The 19,177-nt window shown below is 35.8% G+C and overlaps 1 protein-coding gene across 1 annotated transcript in view; it reads right to left on the bottom strand.

The window, feature by feature from the left end:
* DHRSX (dehydrogenase/reductase X-linked) overlaps positions 1-19,177 on the bottom strand; it is a 122,542-nt gene that overhangs the window by 70,447 nt on the left and 32,918 nt on the right. Inside the window, exon 5 of the mRNA XM_088144464.1 lies at positions 15,027-15,095. Within this exon, the coding sequence (XP_088000590.1) occupies positions 15,027-15,095 (69 nt within the window). The remainder of the gene's footprint in view (positions 1-15,026; positions 15,096-19,177) is intronic.

Below are 19,177 nucleotides of genomic sequence, written 5' to 3'. Positions count from 1 at the left end.
AATTTCCTCTCCTTGGAAAGCACAAAACTCTGGGCATGTATTTCAAGACTAACTTTTAAGAGCAGCCAAGATGTTGCTTCTATTTCAAAGCAACCTTTTCCAGAGAGAGAGGAACCAGAATGGTTGCAGACTTCCAGTCAACTATAACCTATTAAGCTGTTCTGTGATTCGTAAAGGAAATGGTGCACGATCACAAGTGCTTTCTTTCTCATTTGCAAACAATTGCAGTCTCCTTTCCTAAGCAATGAGTTTCAGCTCCATCTTTTCACTTTGCAACAAACAGCTATTTAAAGCTCAAACTATACAGAAAATCTTTAACACAGATGGCAGAATACGTCTTCATTAGTGTTCCGCAGCCTTTTCCTGATTCATTTAATTTTGTTAACAAAATAATGAATGTCATTCATTTCACTTATTTAAATAAGTTTCTACCACAACTTTTGTTACTGGTACTTTATGAGATATGCATTTAAAAAAAAAAAAGACAATTTTGATAACAAGTATTAAGATAATGTAATACAAAAATACTCTACTACTAGCAGGAACAGGAAAACAATGAACAGAAGAAAACTGAGCCCCAACAACATTTATTAAATATTCCATCTACAATCTTGATTCCATCTACAATCTATCAGTATAATGGCTAGGAAATAAAAGAGCACATTGTTCTTAGTCACATGCCTGTCCACTTCTAAGGCTATTATTTATCAATTTTCAAAATATGTCAGATTTAAATTTGTCTAAGGATCTTTTCCCATTCCATCTCGCAACTCTGGTCATGATTTCAACATTAATCTTTTTCATTTCTTCTGTCATTCACAACCTGTTTTTTGTAATATTTTGTCTGATGCAGATTGAAGATTCTAGTACATTATTACTTGATTTTAAATTTAGTAATGGAATAATCCCTGGTCTTACCTGCCCCTTTCACCACACAAATGTGAAAAGAAAACATGAATGTAACAGGATGACTGTAATGTTCACTGTTTACTGAAAATGCATAATAGGATCAAGAAGCACCCAAACATTCATCAAACTAGCAAAAAGAACAACCATATAGGAAATTATATGCTTGAAAATAAATTATTTATTTATCCAATTGATATGGCCACCTATCAATAGAAGAGAATATACTGTATGTAGCTCAGGGTTGAACTGTGGAGTCCTTGGGGTTCTCTGAGCTTGGATGTTTTCCTGCAAACATTTCATTATCCAGCTAGGAAATATCTTCAGTGCTAGAATGGAGTGGCCAAAAACCAAAAGGTAGGAAGACTAAATGAACACCCCTTCCACCACCAAAGAGGCCATTATCTTTCCAGGAAGACTTTTATTATACCAAAGTTTAACAAACTTACTTTCTAACCTCTAACTTTACACTTGCCACTAAGCCTCTGCTATATTATACAGGTGTCTACATCAATGCCTATGTGTTCACCTAATTCCTGAACAGTCCTATGAACACTTGTGTTCTCCTTTGTTGCCTGAACTAATAATAGTCCTCAGCCACCATTTAGCCACCTTCAAGTTAGTTGGCTCCTATTTCTGTCAGCTGCTGTTCTAAACTGCTGCTGAAGCATCAGGAGTTTCTCAGTCTGGGAGCAGACAGGGAAGGAAGGTGCTTTACCAGCTTCTGGCTGGCTGTAGGCTCTCAATGTCTCTGCTGGGACAGTGAGGCTGCTGGGCTCTGCTTCCCCCTTCTGCTTGTCTGCTCTTGGTTTCCTGAAGTCCAAGCCTGTTCCTCCATCATCAGATACCTGCTCTACTCCTTCAGCTGCAAATTCTTCCCCTCTGCTCTCCCTCCAAACACATCTATATAACCACACTCTGTGCTATGAGGATTTTCCTTTTATAATTGGAAATTGCACCAGATGTGGTGCAATGCTGATCTGGCTGCCTTAAAGTCCCAAGGGAGCAAACAAAGGGAAGGAAGAGCTTATGCTGGCCACTGCAAGGCTTTCCTTCCACACGATAGTTTAAATATATGTGGAAAAACAACTCTGATTAAAAGGAAATGAGAGATAAGGAACAAAATGTAGATAGTGCTGTGTTGCTTTATGCCAAGCAAGAGATATACAGACTTGATTTTTGCTCCTTATCAGGCCATGAATAGGAGAAAGTATATTGCTCATTTGTTTGATTTTTGAGAATATATATTATAAACATACATATGGACCATTGTGGACCATTTCAGATCCAATATGAAGTTTTTCAATGCAACAAGAATGGTATATGATGAAAATAAAATGTGAAAATAATTGAAATGATTAGTGGCAGGTACCAAGTGGAGCAGGGAGTAAGTCAAGAACGTGTAATGACTCCTTGGATGTTTAATATATTTATGGATACACATACAGAGTATGTTGAGTTGAACGGACTACAGTAATCTATTGTCTATTACAACTTATGTCTACACCTCATTTATTATGACCACAGAAGGCTATAGGCTTTGTCAGCATGCTGGAAGCTAATAGGCCCTATTTTCAAAGATTGAATAGAATTAAACAAGTTTGCAGCTGGTTAGCATTTGAACACGAAGAATATAAAAATGCAAACATCACTGAAGAACAGCAAACCATTTCCACATTGTTGCCAACAAAATTACATGCCCATGTCCATGAAATCCTCAGGAGAGTTGAGAGAGTGTCTACATTATTTACAATTTCCTTATTCTGTATTAGCTTCATTTGATCACATAGTCACACTTGAAAAGAATATACAAAAGTGATGGTGGTGGTAGGAATGATAAATTGCACAATTTATGAGGTGATCAAATCTGTGAATACCAATAATGATACCAAATAATAGACACAATGCTTTTGCCTTCATTAAACATTTCCTTTCGCTCAAAAACGGCCTACTATTAAAGGCTTTACACTTCCAACAAGGAACAGTGAATAAATTAGCTGATTACCTGCAAAAGGATTTTTTTTCCTTCATAAACTAATCTTCCAAAAGATTGGGCCTCTTTCCTTTGAAAAAGCATTATATAGTGATAGTAAAGCAGGACATAATTTGATAATTTACTGATGGCTAACTTTCATCCCATAATCCAAAGTTAAAGTAAAGAAAGATTAAAGTAGCCTCAAGGGATTTTTGTAAAGTTTCTAAAATTATCACTACTGAAATAGATTCAGTACTTCTTGCCACAGACAAATCCATTGACTTTGGATACAATAGTTTAATCTAAGAACTAAGCCATGCATCTTTGTCACATATAACTTGAATTTGATCACTGGATGTGAAATTAAGCAATAAAAGCAACTAGACACTGGAAGAGAGAAACAAGCAATAAGTCTGAGTAATTGTCGAAGTACATGAAAATTAAATTTCCACTTTTAAAAAAAGTTTTATCAAAAGAGGAAAACTGCTTCTTCAAGGGTATGGAACAATTTGTCTAGATAGAAAAAAACTGTTGTAATTAATACAGTGAAAATGTTCACTAAACAGTGTTTATCATTATAAATCTATCTGATGCTTAATCATCAGAAATTATGCAAGACAATTGTTTTCTTTTCTTGGAATACATCAGATACGTGTAACTATGTATTCTGTTTAAAACTGTATGCCATAACTATATTTGCAGTATAACATAACTATATTATTAAATATTGTAATATATAACGTAAGAGTCTTATGATTCTTAACAGTTCTGAATTGCATGTTTCAAATGTATATATCCATATGAGTCACTGGTATTTTAATTTCTTTTTTCACAAATCCTTGGGTTGATATTGATTGATTATTTAAGCCTTTTAAAAAACAGAAAAAGAACTATCAGGTGGGTTTTATGTATCTCCTTCTTATAGCTATACACAAATCCACACCAATTCTTTCTCTCTCCTATATGAATCTTTCTGTATAGCTTTAAAAATGTCAGATGCTTAAGTACAGAACGTGGGAATAGCTTCCACATACACATAGCTTTATTCTGCTTCCTACTACTTACTGTTGGGCACTTCACATAGGATTGATTAGCCTGGAAAGGAACAGTGTGACAGGGATACATATAAAAAGTTAAGAGTTAACTGTGGTTAAATCATCTTGTCTCTGAGGTCTCTGTCATATTGAGTGGTTTTTAGTTGAGATAACGTATTAAAATGGTCACAAAGCCTGGGGCCTCAAGGTATCATTACCAAGGCAATGACAAATATAAGTCAAACATGATTTCAGGTTGTTATGCTACTGAATGCAGACAGATCCAGGAAGACTGTACTTGTGAAAAAGAAATAAATGAGCAATGATAGATGGCTCATAACACTTATTAGAAAGCTAAACAGTAGATTTGGGCTTCCTGTTTATGCTACTGATATCCAGTTTGCTCTATTGTCGTATCTAGTTTTTATTTCACTTTGGAACCAGCATAGAAAGGGCACGTCTTTGTTTCTTCAATTTTTTGAACGTCAGGGAGAAAAAAATGTATTTTTTTCCTCCATTTTTTCCCCAATATTTCAGAAGATCCAATTAAAGTCTGAAATTAGCTGTGTGGTCTAGGTCTATCTATCTTGCTGACGATTATTTCGACTGCCATGATGAGTTTTTCGGGGGTTTCTATTTGACTGGGTTTGAAAAATGTCTTTTAATGGTGTTTGTTTATTAACATAAAAGGATTAAAAAGTAATCACTAATAAAATAGATTCCACAGCCTGAAAAATGTATCATTCGGCTGCACTGCAGGGCTTGAAGACTGTGTAAACAGCTACCATATTTGGCATGCAGAACTCCATATGTCCACTAGATGGCAGTACAGAGCTTTACAACGCTAAAGCTGTCTATCCTGTAGCATCCAGAGTTATTTAATTATATAGGTGCATCTTGACTAAATGTGATGGCAGAGTGAAAGTAACTGAAGTCGTAATACAGCTTTCAGGGGCTTTTTGTCCATGAGCCTAAATTATAAATACATCATCAATAAATCTCAGGAAGCAAAGCAGTTTATGGTGGGAATAGCTGAGGAAGCACAGCCCTAAATCAAATGACATATTGTGATTCCAGGCAAGTGTCTATGATCTGAAGATATGCTTTTCCCCAAACTGAAGTAATTGTAGATAAATACAAAATAGCGGGGATTACCAGTTCAATTAGATGTTTGAAAACCAAATATTTAAGCCCCAAACGAATTCACATTTTTGAAATACAAGCCAATTTATTTTCCCACAGAGGGCACTCTGAAGATTATTTCCAACACAAGCAGTTTCAGTTGGCTATCAGTATGAATTCAATGATTGGTTCCAAAACAGAAAACCAAAAGAACGGAAGATTGAATACTCTGTGTGTATTCACACAGGGAGAGCCCAATTTATAGCTGTAAGGTTTGCTACAGAACTTTCAGTTGTGAAAGATACAGCCTCCTTTTAAAACTCAAGAGTTCTCAGCTTGGCAGCAGGGCCCACCATGGTGAATCGACAAAGCTTTAGTCATGTCTGCAGCTGGCCACCATGTGTTTAGGAGCATTTCAGAATGCAACCTTTTTTAAGGTTCACTTCACATATCGAAAGGCTTTGTAATTGTCTTCTTCCAGGATTTTTTTTTCCCAACTTCATAGCCTAACCTATACTCTTGGTGATGTCAAGTACAAGTTCAAACTCTGCTTAGCTTTTTTTCAAAATCAACCACAATCAGTTGGGTGTTGTTATCTGCAGCTATTACATGTACATCAGGGTGGGTAATTTGCTGATGTTCCTGACTGTTACACTTTTGGGGGCCTGAGAGCTACATGTGAGGTGGGTTTGTTTGTGGGAATTTGGCGGGCTTCTTTATTTTTGTTAACTGTGATATGCCTATTTTAGGATTTAGAATTTTTATATTTCCCAACTCAAGATGGCAGGAAATTCTGCTGGAAGTTTCCAACAAACCTGGTCAGAAGAGAGAGCCTGGGTCTCGGGTGGTCCTAACACTGGTACTTGCCAATCCCTATATTACAGATTCAAAATGTGACTATTTTTTCTTTAATATGATAAGCAGCTTCAAACCACAAACATATGTATTCTCAGTTTAAATAAAAAATCTATTATGATGTATAGAAAGCACAGGAAATCTTTTAACAGGTAACACCTACTGTAAGTCCCAAGCAAATACCTATCTAATGAATCATTAGCATTCATAGATAATGAATTATTAACACACTTCAATGGAATGCACAAACACAATCTCAGGAAATTATACGTGTTCATAGTATCTATAAACATTTCTTCAAAATGTTAAAATTAAGAACTTAATCATACATTGGAATAATTCAAACAAAAAGTCCTGTAAAACTAATTAATCACTGAATATTTAATGAAGCAAACTACTAGAATGATTTTTCTTGATTTTATTTTGGACATTTTTATCCCCAAATAATAAAAAGGTATATTCTATAAACTTACTGTCTTGAGAGCACAAGAGGTTAAGCCATTATTGCCCTAATCCTTTTACATGTTTAGTTGGTTAAACACAAAACCTGTATATGGGTGCAAATGAGCTTTTGTAGGATGCTGCACATGTGTGAAATAGATTTTCACTCCCTTTAGCGTAACATTGGCGCCTCCTGTCCCTTTCTCCAATTGTTGTTCAGTCGTTAAGTCGTGTCCGACTCTTCGTGACCCCATGAACCATATTGCGCCAGGCCTTCCTGTCCTTCACTGCCTCCCTCAGTTTGCTCAGTTTCATGCTCATTGCTTCAATACCCCTGATTAAAAGGAATGAATGAAACTATACAGTAATCACAGTCTGAAAAATGTATCACTGTCTTTTTGCCTGATCTTCACTGGGACAAGAAGAAGCAAGATGTACAGTTCTGCCGCTGATTGTTAAAAGACCCACCAAATCTCACCATGCTAATCCCATCAACCAACAGCACATTCACAATGTCACTGCAGCTTTCATAGCTGTTGCTTCCTTTCACTGTGGACTCTGTTCCTTGTACCATTCTCCAAAATGCCAAATAGTTTAACACCTTACTGCTGTGAGCAAGATGCCTCATCGACTTTGAGAAAACAAAATGAATTATTTCTGCCACACAATATTTGTTCTCTGTCTCTGATTTGCAGCCAGAATTATCTTTTCTTTTTGTCCTGAAACAGCCTGTTCCAGACATGGCTGCTGAAAACATTTTGCCAGCACTATTTGCCAGACAGTAGCAAGCAACAATTTCCCTGGAAGCCTTCCAGCAGAAAACAGAACTAGGAGGAGCTCTTCAGATGGGTGAAAAAGCCAACCCCAAAGCATATCTGAATGCAGGTATGTGAAAAGGAGAACATGATTCCCATGAAGCCTGGCAGAATGATCTCTCCTAACAAAAATCTAGCTCCTTGTGCAATTGGTGAGTGAAATGCACCAGGGAACACAGATGTATTGCAAGTGATGGTGTAATTTAAGAAATATTGCAAATATATCTTCAAAATACCCAGTTTGAAGGAGGATTTATCAGGGTGTATTTCAGTTTAAGCTTTAAAGCAAAATAGAAGCAAGCTTGGACTGTAACTATCATAAAACAGCTTGAAATAGGCTAAGTTTATATCATCACAAAAATATACACAAGATGTACACGTACTGGTCAAAGCTCATACAATTTCATCTACTAGTTTTAATTATGTAGCTGTTAACAATGTATGTTTGGTACTCAAGCCATTGAATGAGAGCTTAGAACAAGTGTGAGGCTAACTACAGAGATGCCTGTAGTAGGCTGTCTCCAACTGCCCAAGATGTTTTATTCAATATGTATTGTTAGAATATTTTAAATATTCAGGATGTGCAATGAACTGAACTAATTTCATTTAAGAAAGAAAAATCATCCTTTCTGTAAGAGCTTGATTGGAGTACAACCATGTAAATTTTAGGTAGTTATGGCTTAGTTAGGTTTACATCTGATGGCTTGAGAACATGCTCTGTTGACTTGTATTGCAGTGAATGAACAGAATTTCTGTTGCCAACTCCCACCAACAAGAATCAGTGTAAAAATATAGGAAGATTAGAGCTGAATTTATTTTTTATCTATCTACTTAATATAATTAAAATTGAAGTAATATAGGGACGACAAGAACGGACAACAGTTTGAAGATAATTAATGCCATTAAAATCAGATTACCAAGGATCATATTTACGAGACATTTCTTTTGTTGTTTTTAATTAAAGATTAGAACAGTTGGCATAGTAGTTCTAGTGACTGCTCATCTGGACATGAATCAATCCAAAGTTGCTTCAATTCATTAATAGTCAATCCAGACCCATGCACTACTAGCTATAGATTTTATATTTCAGCCTATACTCCACCTTGTGCTGGAATAGTTCTTTAGTAAGTGATGCTTACAGTGGAACTATAAATAACTAAAGATAAATTACATGGAAAAAAATTACTATTCAGAAGTTCACTGAGAAAAGTGATCAAAGAAAACAAGTATAGACATAAGAAAGATTGAGAGAGGTGCTACAATATTAATTTATGAGCTCTCAATATAATATAGCTAATTTCACATAGCTCCATAGCCAAAACTAATCACAAACATTTAGACTAAGCGATCCTTAATGGATCACAATCTTAAAGGGGCAAAAGTATTGTATAGAAACTGTTCTCTATGTTAGCTTTGAAAGGTTTCAAATGCCACAATGATAAATTGCTTATCACATACCACCAAACACTTTGACACAGCAGAAACAATCCTCAATATATTTTCCATAGACAGTAAGTGTTTCCAGGTGGTTGGAGTCTGAAATATAACTCCAACTTCTTTACGATCTTATCTGTTCATCTTTTGCTGAAAACAGATAAATAGATAAAAAATAAACTGGTGATTTATTGATTAAAAAGATTTGTTTATGGGAAGAATGGAACCATGGTAATTAATTTGGGAGGGTGGAGATGATAATTACTATGTTTGTAACTGCTGCAAAGAAGATCAGAAGTCACTTCTTTAGATATCTTTCTTTTTCTCTTTTGTTATCTTTCACTTTTTCCTTTATTCTTTCATATTTCCTTTTTTTCTACTTTTCCTTTTATGTTTCTGTAGTTTTTTAATCTCATGTAAAATTTTCTTTTATAAAAATTATACTAAAAATATTATCTGTTCAATTTCATTGTTATCTATTTACATCTATATGTTTTGGTTTTCTTAGCAAAGACTAACATTTTCATTTTCTTTTTTATATATAATTTTATTTAAAATAATAAAAAGGAAAATAAAAAGTAATACAAATATAAAATAAGAAAAAGAAAAGAAAAAGAAGAAAATCAAAGTACAGAAAAGGAAAAAAAAAGGAAAAGGAAAAGGAAAAAGAGGGGGAAAAAAGATATAAAAAAGGGACTTCCAAACTTCTTTACAGTAGTTTTAAGTACAATTATAAATTTACCTCTTATTCTATGTTACAACATAATTCTCTTCTTTCTACAATCTATCCTAATTATAAAAACGATAAATCATTGCTCATTTTTTTACCCTGGTAAAGCTAAAGTTTCCAAATTGGGTTTGACTCTAGGTGAATTTTGGATGTACCTATGTAGGGCTTTTTTGCAACCATTTGGAAGCTGTTTACAATTGTTTTCTTCTGTTTGTTTGTTTGTTTGTTTATTTATTTATTTATTTTGGCTTCCCAATTTAGCCTACAGCCTTGGAAACTTAATTCTAAAACTACTTGATAGAAGTCCTACCTATTTAAGAACTGAACAAAAGACATAACATTCTGAACCTCACAAACAGTTATTTAATGGCAGTATATTCTGGAAATTATTGTGAGGCGAGGCTGAAGCTGCCATAACTAAAAGATGAAGCAGGCACGTAAGCAGAGAGGACCAAAGGCTGGGAATCTTGTCTAAAAGATCCTTTTGAAGAGGTAGATAAGAAGGAAACAAGGAAAAGAAAGAAAAAAATGTCACTTGAACCAGACAAAGGAAGTTGGGCCTGAGCACATGGAAACCCTCCCCCCAATCCCATCAACAGCTACCAGACTCGTAAACTAACAAGGCAAGAGTAGCTGTCAGTCCTGTGAATCAACAAAGCAAGGACTTTGGGGATAAAAGGGGTCCTGAAGCCCACGCAGTCCTTGAGGCATCTTTGGATCCAGACTTGGTGGCTTCCGTCCCTCTAGCTAGTGCCTGGCAGCTTAGCTGAGAAGGATGTGGGTAAGTGTGGATGAGTATATGTGCACATGTATGGAAGAGCAAATGTACACTGTAACCAGTAAAGCTTTGCTGTTACTTTAAATTCACCAGGTCTCTGTATATTCCAAAGAACCTGTTGTGCCTCAGTGTTTGGTTGAAAATGATGTGTGCGTTCCCTAATTACTTCCCGCTGTGTGTCTTGTCTATTCCAGACGCACCCATCTGGAAAACCCAGGTAGAAAGCAAGAGGGACTTACAAGATCCACATGCCTCAACAGGCTGTGTGTGAGTGAGTGACCATAAGCTGGACCTGGGAGCCCCTGTAACATTATTCTGGAAATTATTTGGCCTAGAATCAAACTTACAGTTCATTAAAAAATAGGCAAAAGTAGGCAAAAGTAACATTCTCTTCTTATAAACAACTAGCTATTTTAGTTCAAACATGTTTCAAACAGCAGTTCTTTCACAATAGTTTTAATTTTATTAACTCATTTTTATGGTCTAAGACCAAATTTAAAAGAAGACAATATTGCAACACATCACATTCAAAACAATAATGTAACATTTAAATAAAAAATAAAATAAAATAAAATGCTTCCCTCAAAGATTAAGCCATGCTTGTCTGAGTATACAGGGCCTTGACAGTGTAACTGTGAATGGCTGATTAAATCAGCTATGGTTTCTGTGGTCAGTCCCACCATTAGTCAGAAATCTGTGATAATTCTAGACCTAATACATGCTGGCAAGTGCTGACCTCCAAGGATGTATGCATTTATCAGACCAAAACCAAAACCAAACGTTTTCTTTCCATATAGAACTGTTTGAACTGCATATCTACTGAACAGCATCAGCAGTTGGCCATTCAGCTACTCTGTTGCATTTTGACTGTATATTTCTAAAGACTGATTTGGAAATAAATAAACTGGAGGCGAGCCTTCTATACAAGCATCAAGTTAATATCTTGCAAAATGTCTGATTAGACTGTTGTGAGCTAGCAAAGGTCATGGAACACTGGTCTGCCTCCAGCCATCCAATACATCTTTGTGCTGTGCACAGAGATCATTCTGGCCTTCTCTGCCAATTCACTCAGCTGTTCCCAAGCAGTTCCTACCAGAAAATGGATAAACAATGTTTGCTGAAGCCAAATGTATTCTATACTTTTTATTTAGGGCAACATAATCCATAATCTGACCACTAGGTCAATTAAAGGAAACCAAGTTTTTAACACAATTTGATTTATATGTGATTAACAAAGAAATAGAAACAGGATCTAGAAAGATTCCTTCTCCTTGAGCTCATCAATATAAGGTCACTGGATTCTCAGTTGCCTTGGTCTCAGGTTGTTATTGCTGAATGCTAGGACCTTTTTAATATCAACAGACAAAGAGAAGAAAATGACTGCATGGGAAAAGAAAGGAATATGGAAAAGAAAGTAGAATGCAGGTGGAATGTGTAGAAAGAAGTTGAAGTGAAACTCAAAAGTGAATGAGGAAATCCCTAGAAGAACTAAAACCTTCCAGGTTTTGTTGGACCCAACTGCGGCTAACGTGAAACAGTTCAGCAGAATTTTGGAATATGATGGCTTGTTTTGAGTTGGAAACAAAACTATTTCCTCTTTTGTGTATTGAAAACGATTGGTTATAGTTTTCAAACTGGAAATACACTGTTACTCTAAGTTTCTAGATGTGCTCCACCTCAGTATTCATCTTTTTATCTTTTTGATTCAGCCAATAAAAATGAAGATAGTCAAATATGCTCTGCACTACTATCATACAGGCTTGAATGGACTGAAGAATCTACCAAAATTTTCCCTAAATATTCATACACAGGTAGATGAAGTAATGGCATGAAGCTATAAGAAAAGTTCACATTTGGGAGCTGTATTTTCTCAGAGTTTTATAGCATGTTGTTTTATCTTTTTTATTTTTTATTTTATGGTTTTTAATATTTTACCATATTACAATGGTTAATCAGCTACTTCTAATTCAAAAAAGGTTAATTAATTTAATGTAAGGTTTTTTTTAAAAAAAATAATGTTGGATTGCAGTTATATTTTGAAAATATACGGCATTTGCAATTTATTGCCAGATTTACTATTTGGATTAAAGTATATCCAACCAGACATGATGGCTAGCTGTTTGCCAATCACCGTTAAGTCTAAATTCATTTACAGATTTCTGAGACTATAACTGCTACCTGACAGCTTCTGAAGAAGACAACTTACCCAAGATCTTTGCTGGTTAAGATAGATCCTGTCAAATGGAAGTGGTATAAACTGTATTATCTTGACTACTCATGTGTAAACAGTATGAGACAAACTGTATTTCCAAAGTATGTTTGTGAAGTTCAAAAGTGTTTCCTAGTTTTTTACAACTATCAGAATTCATATGTGATGTTCTAAATAGATCATAATTATCTGCTGCTTCTGTGTACATACCATTGCAGCACTGCACCTTTATTATAAACACTTAATTATGGAAAGCTCCAAAAGATAATTCCACATCCTGATTATTTCCAAGAAATCAATGAATAGTCTGACCTTGCTAATATGCTTCTATTGTTTCAGTGATCCACATTTTTTACTGGTTACAAGTTATGTCAAAGACTATCAGTGTACCAAATATGTTTCCATGGTGTACCCATCTACATATTGAAATCATGGCAATTTTATCTATCAGACATTGCTTAGACAGAACTCTTTGTATTGTATTTGTAAGTCTGTAGTATTTTAACAAGAATTTGAGCATGGTCTAACATATATGTAAGAATATGAAAAGGGAACAGTAAGCTTGAATAAAGATAGTTTATGTTAAAAATGGTTTATGTTATGCATTTCTGATTTACTGGGAAAGCTCAAGATAGGTGAATATATAATGTGCTCATACCTGTAACCTAATACTGAGGTCTCTGGCTAAAATACTACTGTAGATAGTAGCTAGTAATAAAGCTGAATTAAAGCCACAATTGTTGCAAATGGAATTGTCTTGCTACATAGAAATGAATTACCTGCACTGACTACTACTTTACGACCATACTCCCAAAGCAATTAATGTTGGTGGGCCTATTTGTAAAACTGTGTCAACACTGTCATTCCCCTCTCAGAAGGCAATTTCAAGACTATAAAAACTATTGAAAGTATGCCCTTCCTAATGTTGCTCAATAACTACATGACTGGTCAATCATGAAAAACATTATTTTAAATATGAATGCTGCTGCAGCTAAAAAAATTGGGATAAATGCAAGTTGACTTTGGGCATGCACAATGCAAGAATGACAATGTTGCAACCCACTAAGATGCACAGACCTGTGGAATCTTTTAACACTGTTCTACGTGGATGCAGAAATATCCACATTTGAGAATGACTCAAAAAACTCCAACAAGGAGAAATGTAAAATGGATCCATATAGTAAAATTGTGGTAACTAATAAAACATTACTTGATTTTGTAAGCACTCTATTCAAACTGGGTTTTCTTACTGAAAGACCTGAAAAATGTCACCTGTGCTATTCCTGCTTCTACAGCCACGGATAGAAAAGCAGGTGCGAACCAAATACCATTTTTGCAACGGAAAGCTGCGAGCTGTACAAACATCCCAGATGAGCCATGCAATTCACCCATTGCCAAATTATTTCTCTTATCCACTGCTACATACATTTCTCTTCTTTTACATCTGTACTATCACTGTCTAGGGCTTCAGGGACTGCACAAATTCACTCCCTCTCATTTTAAAGAGGTACTGAATTATATTGATACTGAAGCTCAAGGTCAGATACTTTGGTCACCTAATGCGAAGAGAGGATTCTTTGGAAAAGACCCTGATGCTGGGAAAGATTGAAGGCAAAAGGAGAAGAGACGGCAGAGGATGAGATGGTTAGATAGCATTACTGAAGCAAGAGAATGAAACTGAGCAAACTCAGGGAGACAGTGAAGGACAGGAAGGCCTGGCGCGATATGGTTCATGGGGTCATGAAGAGTCAGACACAACTTAATGATTGAACAACTGAATTATAAAATTCAGAGGCAGGGGAAGGAGACAGAATATTCTGTTGCACATATCCAGTTGTGAACACCTGCAACTGTTATAGTAACAGGAATAAATATAGCAGGAAGGGGGTGTATAGAACACAGGAAGAGTGGGATCCTGTGGGAACCACAAGAAGATTAAGTGAAAAATAAGAACTCATGCAAATGAAACAGGGGGAAACAAAAACTTCCGAGTTGTTTTTGAAGGGTCATCTTCTCCAAAGGTGCACTTTGTTTGCAAGTAGGCTTAGCCAGGCTCAATTTTATGTAACTTAGAAGAGAATTACTTCTGAATATTGTTGAACTATAATTCCCATCCTGTAGTCAGCAAGGTCAACGGTAGGGAATGATGGCAGCTATAACTGTTGTTATGCATTTAGAGCACATTCTGTCATACTGTCAAAAAGCCTAGCACCAGCATAATTAACGTTAAGTGGTGTTAGTTTTTTAATTAAACACTCCCATGTGAGGTTACATTATAAGGAATTTAATAAGCCTAACAGTAAGTTTGGTATATAGCCACAGATATGGGTTTTTCTTCATTATAACCAGAGATGCTAGCATGTTAATGAACTATATATGAAAAAATGAACACAAAATCCCATTTCATATGCGACGTCCATCCATGATATATTGTTTAATGTTACAAATGTCTAAAGATTTACTTTGCTTTGGACTATTGGTATCATTTAATCCAGCATCAACCACTTTTACTGCCAAATTCTTTAGCGGTAAAGTTTTCTTTTGAAAACCCAAAATGGAAGGACAAAGCCTTTAGAAACATTACCATGTTGCAGAGAAAGGGTAACCAGTTTTTCAGCAATATGTTTGTGTAATAAGTATACATAAAAAAAGGAGAATGAGCTAAAACAAAGAAAAATAAATTGAGAAATATGTAATATTTATAGTAAAAAAAGCCATATAAATTACCTTTCGCATTCAGAATTTCTTCTTTTATTTCCATCACAGATTCATGGCCTTTCTTTTCATCATTTGCAACTGTCATAAAAATCAAAACAGAGGACAGTGAATAATTGGCAGTATGTTAAATGTGCAAATATAACTTAATATAAAATACAACAAAAAATACTTTGTATCAAATGTTTAGATAAAGAAAACAGAACTGATGGCAAGCAGTAAAACAGTGCAGGCTTTTTTTACAGTAAATATAATAAGATATATGTATAAGATATAAGAAAAATATAAGATATATTTTTCATAGTGAAAATGATCCTTAGCTTTATTTGCTTTTTTATTATTTGCTTGAAAATTCAATATCTAATCAGATCACTGAGATCCTACAGTGGTAAACATATTCATGACACAAATATATGAGTTGAAATATTAACTCAATCCTATGTGAGTTTTCAATGAAGACATAAAAGGATGGGAAAAATGTAAAACAATTTGGCCAATTAAAATAATGGGACAAAAATGAATATGTAGAGTCTTGAATGAAGTTTCTGTACATCAATACAACCTATGAACCCCTTTCAAGGGATATTATAGATAAATGTACTGTATTAAAGTATAACTCCACTATTTCTGGTTCTAAGCCTGGAGAAGAAAGGAAGAAGGTTGGGTGTCAGGTTAATAACCTGACCTTGTAAAAAATTGCTGAAACTACTGAAACAACAGATGCAATTCAATGAGATCTGATTAAAACTGTTGGAGAACAATTGTTGCCCAATGTGTTATACAGCATAGGTCGACTTGGTGTAAGTAAGAATTGTGGTATATTATTTACTTAAAAATTAAGGTATATAAATGAAGGTTAGTACAAATATACACAACATGGGCAACTTAAATTCAAATACCTGCTTAACCTCTACATTCATTTTCAAGAACAGCAGAAAAAAAATTGACAAAGAACATACCATATTTATCAGCGTATAACATGCACAGGCATATAACATGCACCTTAATTTTAAGAAGGATGTTTGAGTAAAAAACCTTAAATTTAAAATAAATGACTTGGAAGCAAAATAAAGGGAGCTCTGAGTGGTGGATGAGCGAGCAAAAACCGGAGCTCCCCATCACTCGCGCCTGAGCTCTGCAGAGCAAGAGGTGAGTGGCGGGTGGGCGATGGAGAGCGCCTGTTTTTACTCGCACAAGCAATGGGGAGCACTGGTTTTCGCTCGCTCGCCCGCCACTCACCTCCTGCTCTGCGGAGCTGCCCCGGTTACAGCCCTGGCTCAAATGAAGGCTCCACTCTCCCAGCCCTGCCGCTTGAGTATCGGTGTAATACACGCAGCTAGGATTTCAGCCCCAAATTTTAAGGAAAAAAGTGTGTGTTATACGCCAATAAATATGGTAGTAATAAAAGTAGAACATTTTTCTGGGAAATTGAAGTCTGGGAGGAAAAATTGTATATTTCAAGTTCAACATTTTTCAAAACTGCAAGGATTCAAAGTCAGGAAAACAATCACCATTTCAAAACAGAACTCCAGCTTAGCCAACACCATTTATAAGGTAAAGTAGAGAGAAATGAAATATAACAAAAAATATCCTTTGAAGATATGAAAAATAAACAATACACATTCAGGGTATAATTTTTCATCTTAAATTAATCTGCCAGTTTGTCCTTCATTTGCAAAGTGCCTAAAAACATAAATGTGATAGTCACCATAAGGACACAGCTGTTAGAACAAAGGATAGAAAGTACATTTAAGGCACTATTCTATAACTGAAGTTCAAAAACACCTTTATTATCTGTCCTACTTTTAAGTTGAGAAGTGGAGAAATGAGAACGCGTGGATTGTTTTGTAATTTAATAAATGGAAACTCATTCTCTTCTTCAAATATCCATTCTCTCCATCTTGATACAGCCATTTAAATAAAATGGTTATATACCATTTGTAAATAAATGAATAAATAAAATAAAAAAATACATTTACCATGTAAATAAAAATATATGGTAATATATATGGACAAAAGACACTAAAATTGAACATTTATTAATTAGAATTATTCTGCTGCTGCCTGAATTTCCATATAATGCTTTACATATTTCATCACATTTTCCTTGCAACAAATCTGCTTACTAAACCAACAAAAAATGTACCAGGCTTACATACAGGCAACAGCATACTGAAAGAGTTTTCAGGAGACATCAAGGTCAGAGCCAGGCAACGAAGGTTTAGTGCAATACAAAACACTTCTAATAATGACAAAGATCAGTTTGCACAGAATCTAAGAACCATGCAGGGAAGTAGAAAATAGGATGGATGGATGTTTATTTATTTAAAATATTTATATGGCTGCCAATCTTAGAACACAACTCTGGACAGCTCACAACAACAGTAAAACCAAGAAAAAGTGAAAACATAAAGCAAAAAACAAAAACCCTAGGCCTTAGCCATCGCCCTTGGATGCCTCCAACAAAACTAACCATAGACTCCCATCTTACCTATCCCAGCACTTGGGGGAAGAGCCAGGTCTTTACGGCCTTCCAGAAGGCTAAAAAGGGCAGGAACCTGCCGGATCCCTGGGGAAAGGGTTTTCCCCATGCTTTAGAAAAGGCACCCTGCCTAGGTCCCACTAGATGACAGTATTTAAGGCAAGGGACTTGGAGTTTGCCCACTCTCTCCAACTTGGTGGGGTGGGCAGATACCCTCAGTGAGAGGCAGCCCAGCAAATAACATGCCCCCTTGCCATTCTGGGGTTTAAAGGTGATAACTCGGAAGGAATCTGGGAGCCGGGGCAGCTCATGCGATAGACCAACAGACAGACAGACAAACATTCTTGTTCTGCTCTGACTGGGCTATTGATGGCAGCTGGCCTTTTCTGTTCCCAGGCTCCTTGCTTGCCAGTCCTCAGAGGGAGAACCGTGAGATAAATATTGCATCTCTTGATGGAAAATCATATAAACATGCAAAAGCATTCAAAATAAGATTTATAAAAGCTTTCAAAGCTCTACTAAAAGAGATGAAGAGTCATTAAGTTTATGATATATTGTTCATAAAGCTTCTGCTAGCAATAAAGGATATCATATGAAAGCAAGCATATATTCTGAGTGTTCAATTTCATTTTTAGCAGTAAATAAGAGCTTTCAACCCTAATTAAATATAATTGGTGTCTATCGGGGCAGTGGGGAGGAGGTTTGATTTATTATATTCCATTATTGTTGTTTTCACATCTTTAATGTGTTGTAACCCACCCAGAATCTTTTGATTTGGCAGGGTATAAAAACTATAAAATAAATTGTGCTAAACGATTAAAAGCAAATTTACTAAATGGCATAATGTGCTAAAATGGATGAAGATACATGAGAATTAGTTGAGACTAACTGTTGTTCAGTCACTTCAGACTCTGTTACCTGATGGACATCATTTTGCTAGCACTGTAACTCCTTCCCCTGCTTTCACATTATGTGTCTAAAATATTTAAGCTTCAGTTTCATTATTATTTGTTCCAGTGAGCAGTCTGTTTTTACTTCTTTTAATACTGATGCTATACTAAATCTCAATACTAATGATTTCTTATGTTCCAAGGTATTCTCAACAATTCTTTACTGCACTACAATTCAAAGGCATCAAAGAATTCTTTCCTCAGCCTTTCTGATAGTCCAGCATTTATAAAATATTGGTTCACTGAGTTCTTTCAAATGTTGACACATTTCATTTTGTTGGCCTCACTCCAACAAAACAGTTGAAAACCCACAATATACTTGCTGAGCAGGTCCCTTCAGGCCACTAGCCACCATGATCAAATCAAAAATCCATCCAATTCCTAAGTTCCACTAACAGGGAAGAACCAGCTGCCAAAATTGCTGCCAGACCATAGGACACAGGTTGGTTCTCCCATAGCACCACTGCCTGTTCCTGCTCCCACTGCAACCATCTACCTGGGCATCCGAGTCCTCCAGTCAGCCAGGACTCCTACTCCCAGGGCCTCAACCACAGCCACCTCACTGCAGACAGACTGCCTAGCCAGCTGCCATCCTATTTCCAGAACGGATCATGAAATGGAGGATGGAAAGCAGACCCTGGTCCACTTGACTTCTGTCTCACCCTGCTGCTGCACATTCAGGAGCCTGCCAAATACTGCCAGTCAGCTGCACCAAAAATAGCCAATCCATG

Source organism: Python bivittatus, unplaced genomic scaffold (genome assembly GCF_059951505.1).
Source record: "Python bivittatus isolate LINGU-HERP-01145 unplaced genomic scaffold, Pbiv_v1 ctg000350_np1212, whole genome shotgun sequence".
Taxonomy (NCBI): domain Eukaryota; kingdom Metazoa; phylum Chordata; class Lepidosauria; order Squamata; family Pythonidae; genus Python; species Python bivittatus.
The sequence above is the reverse complement of the archived record's forward strand: the minus strand, read 5'-3'. Positions and strand labels throughout refer to the sequence as shown.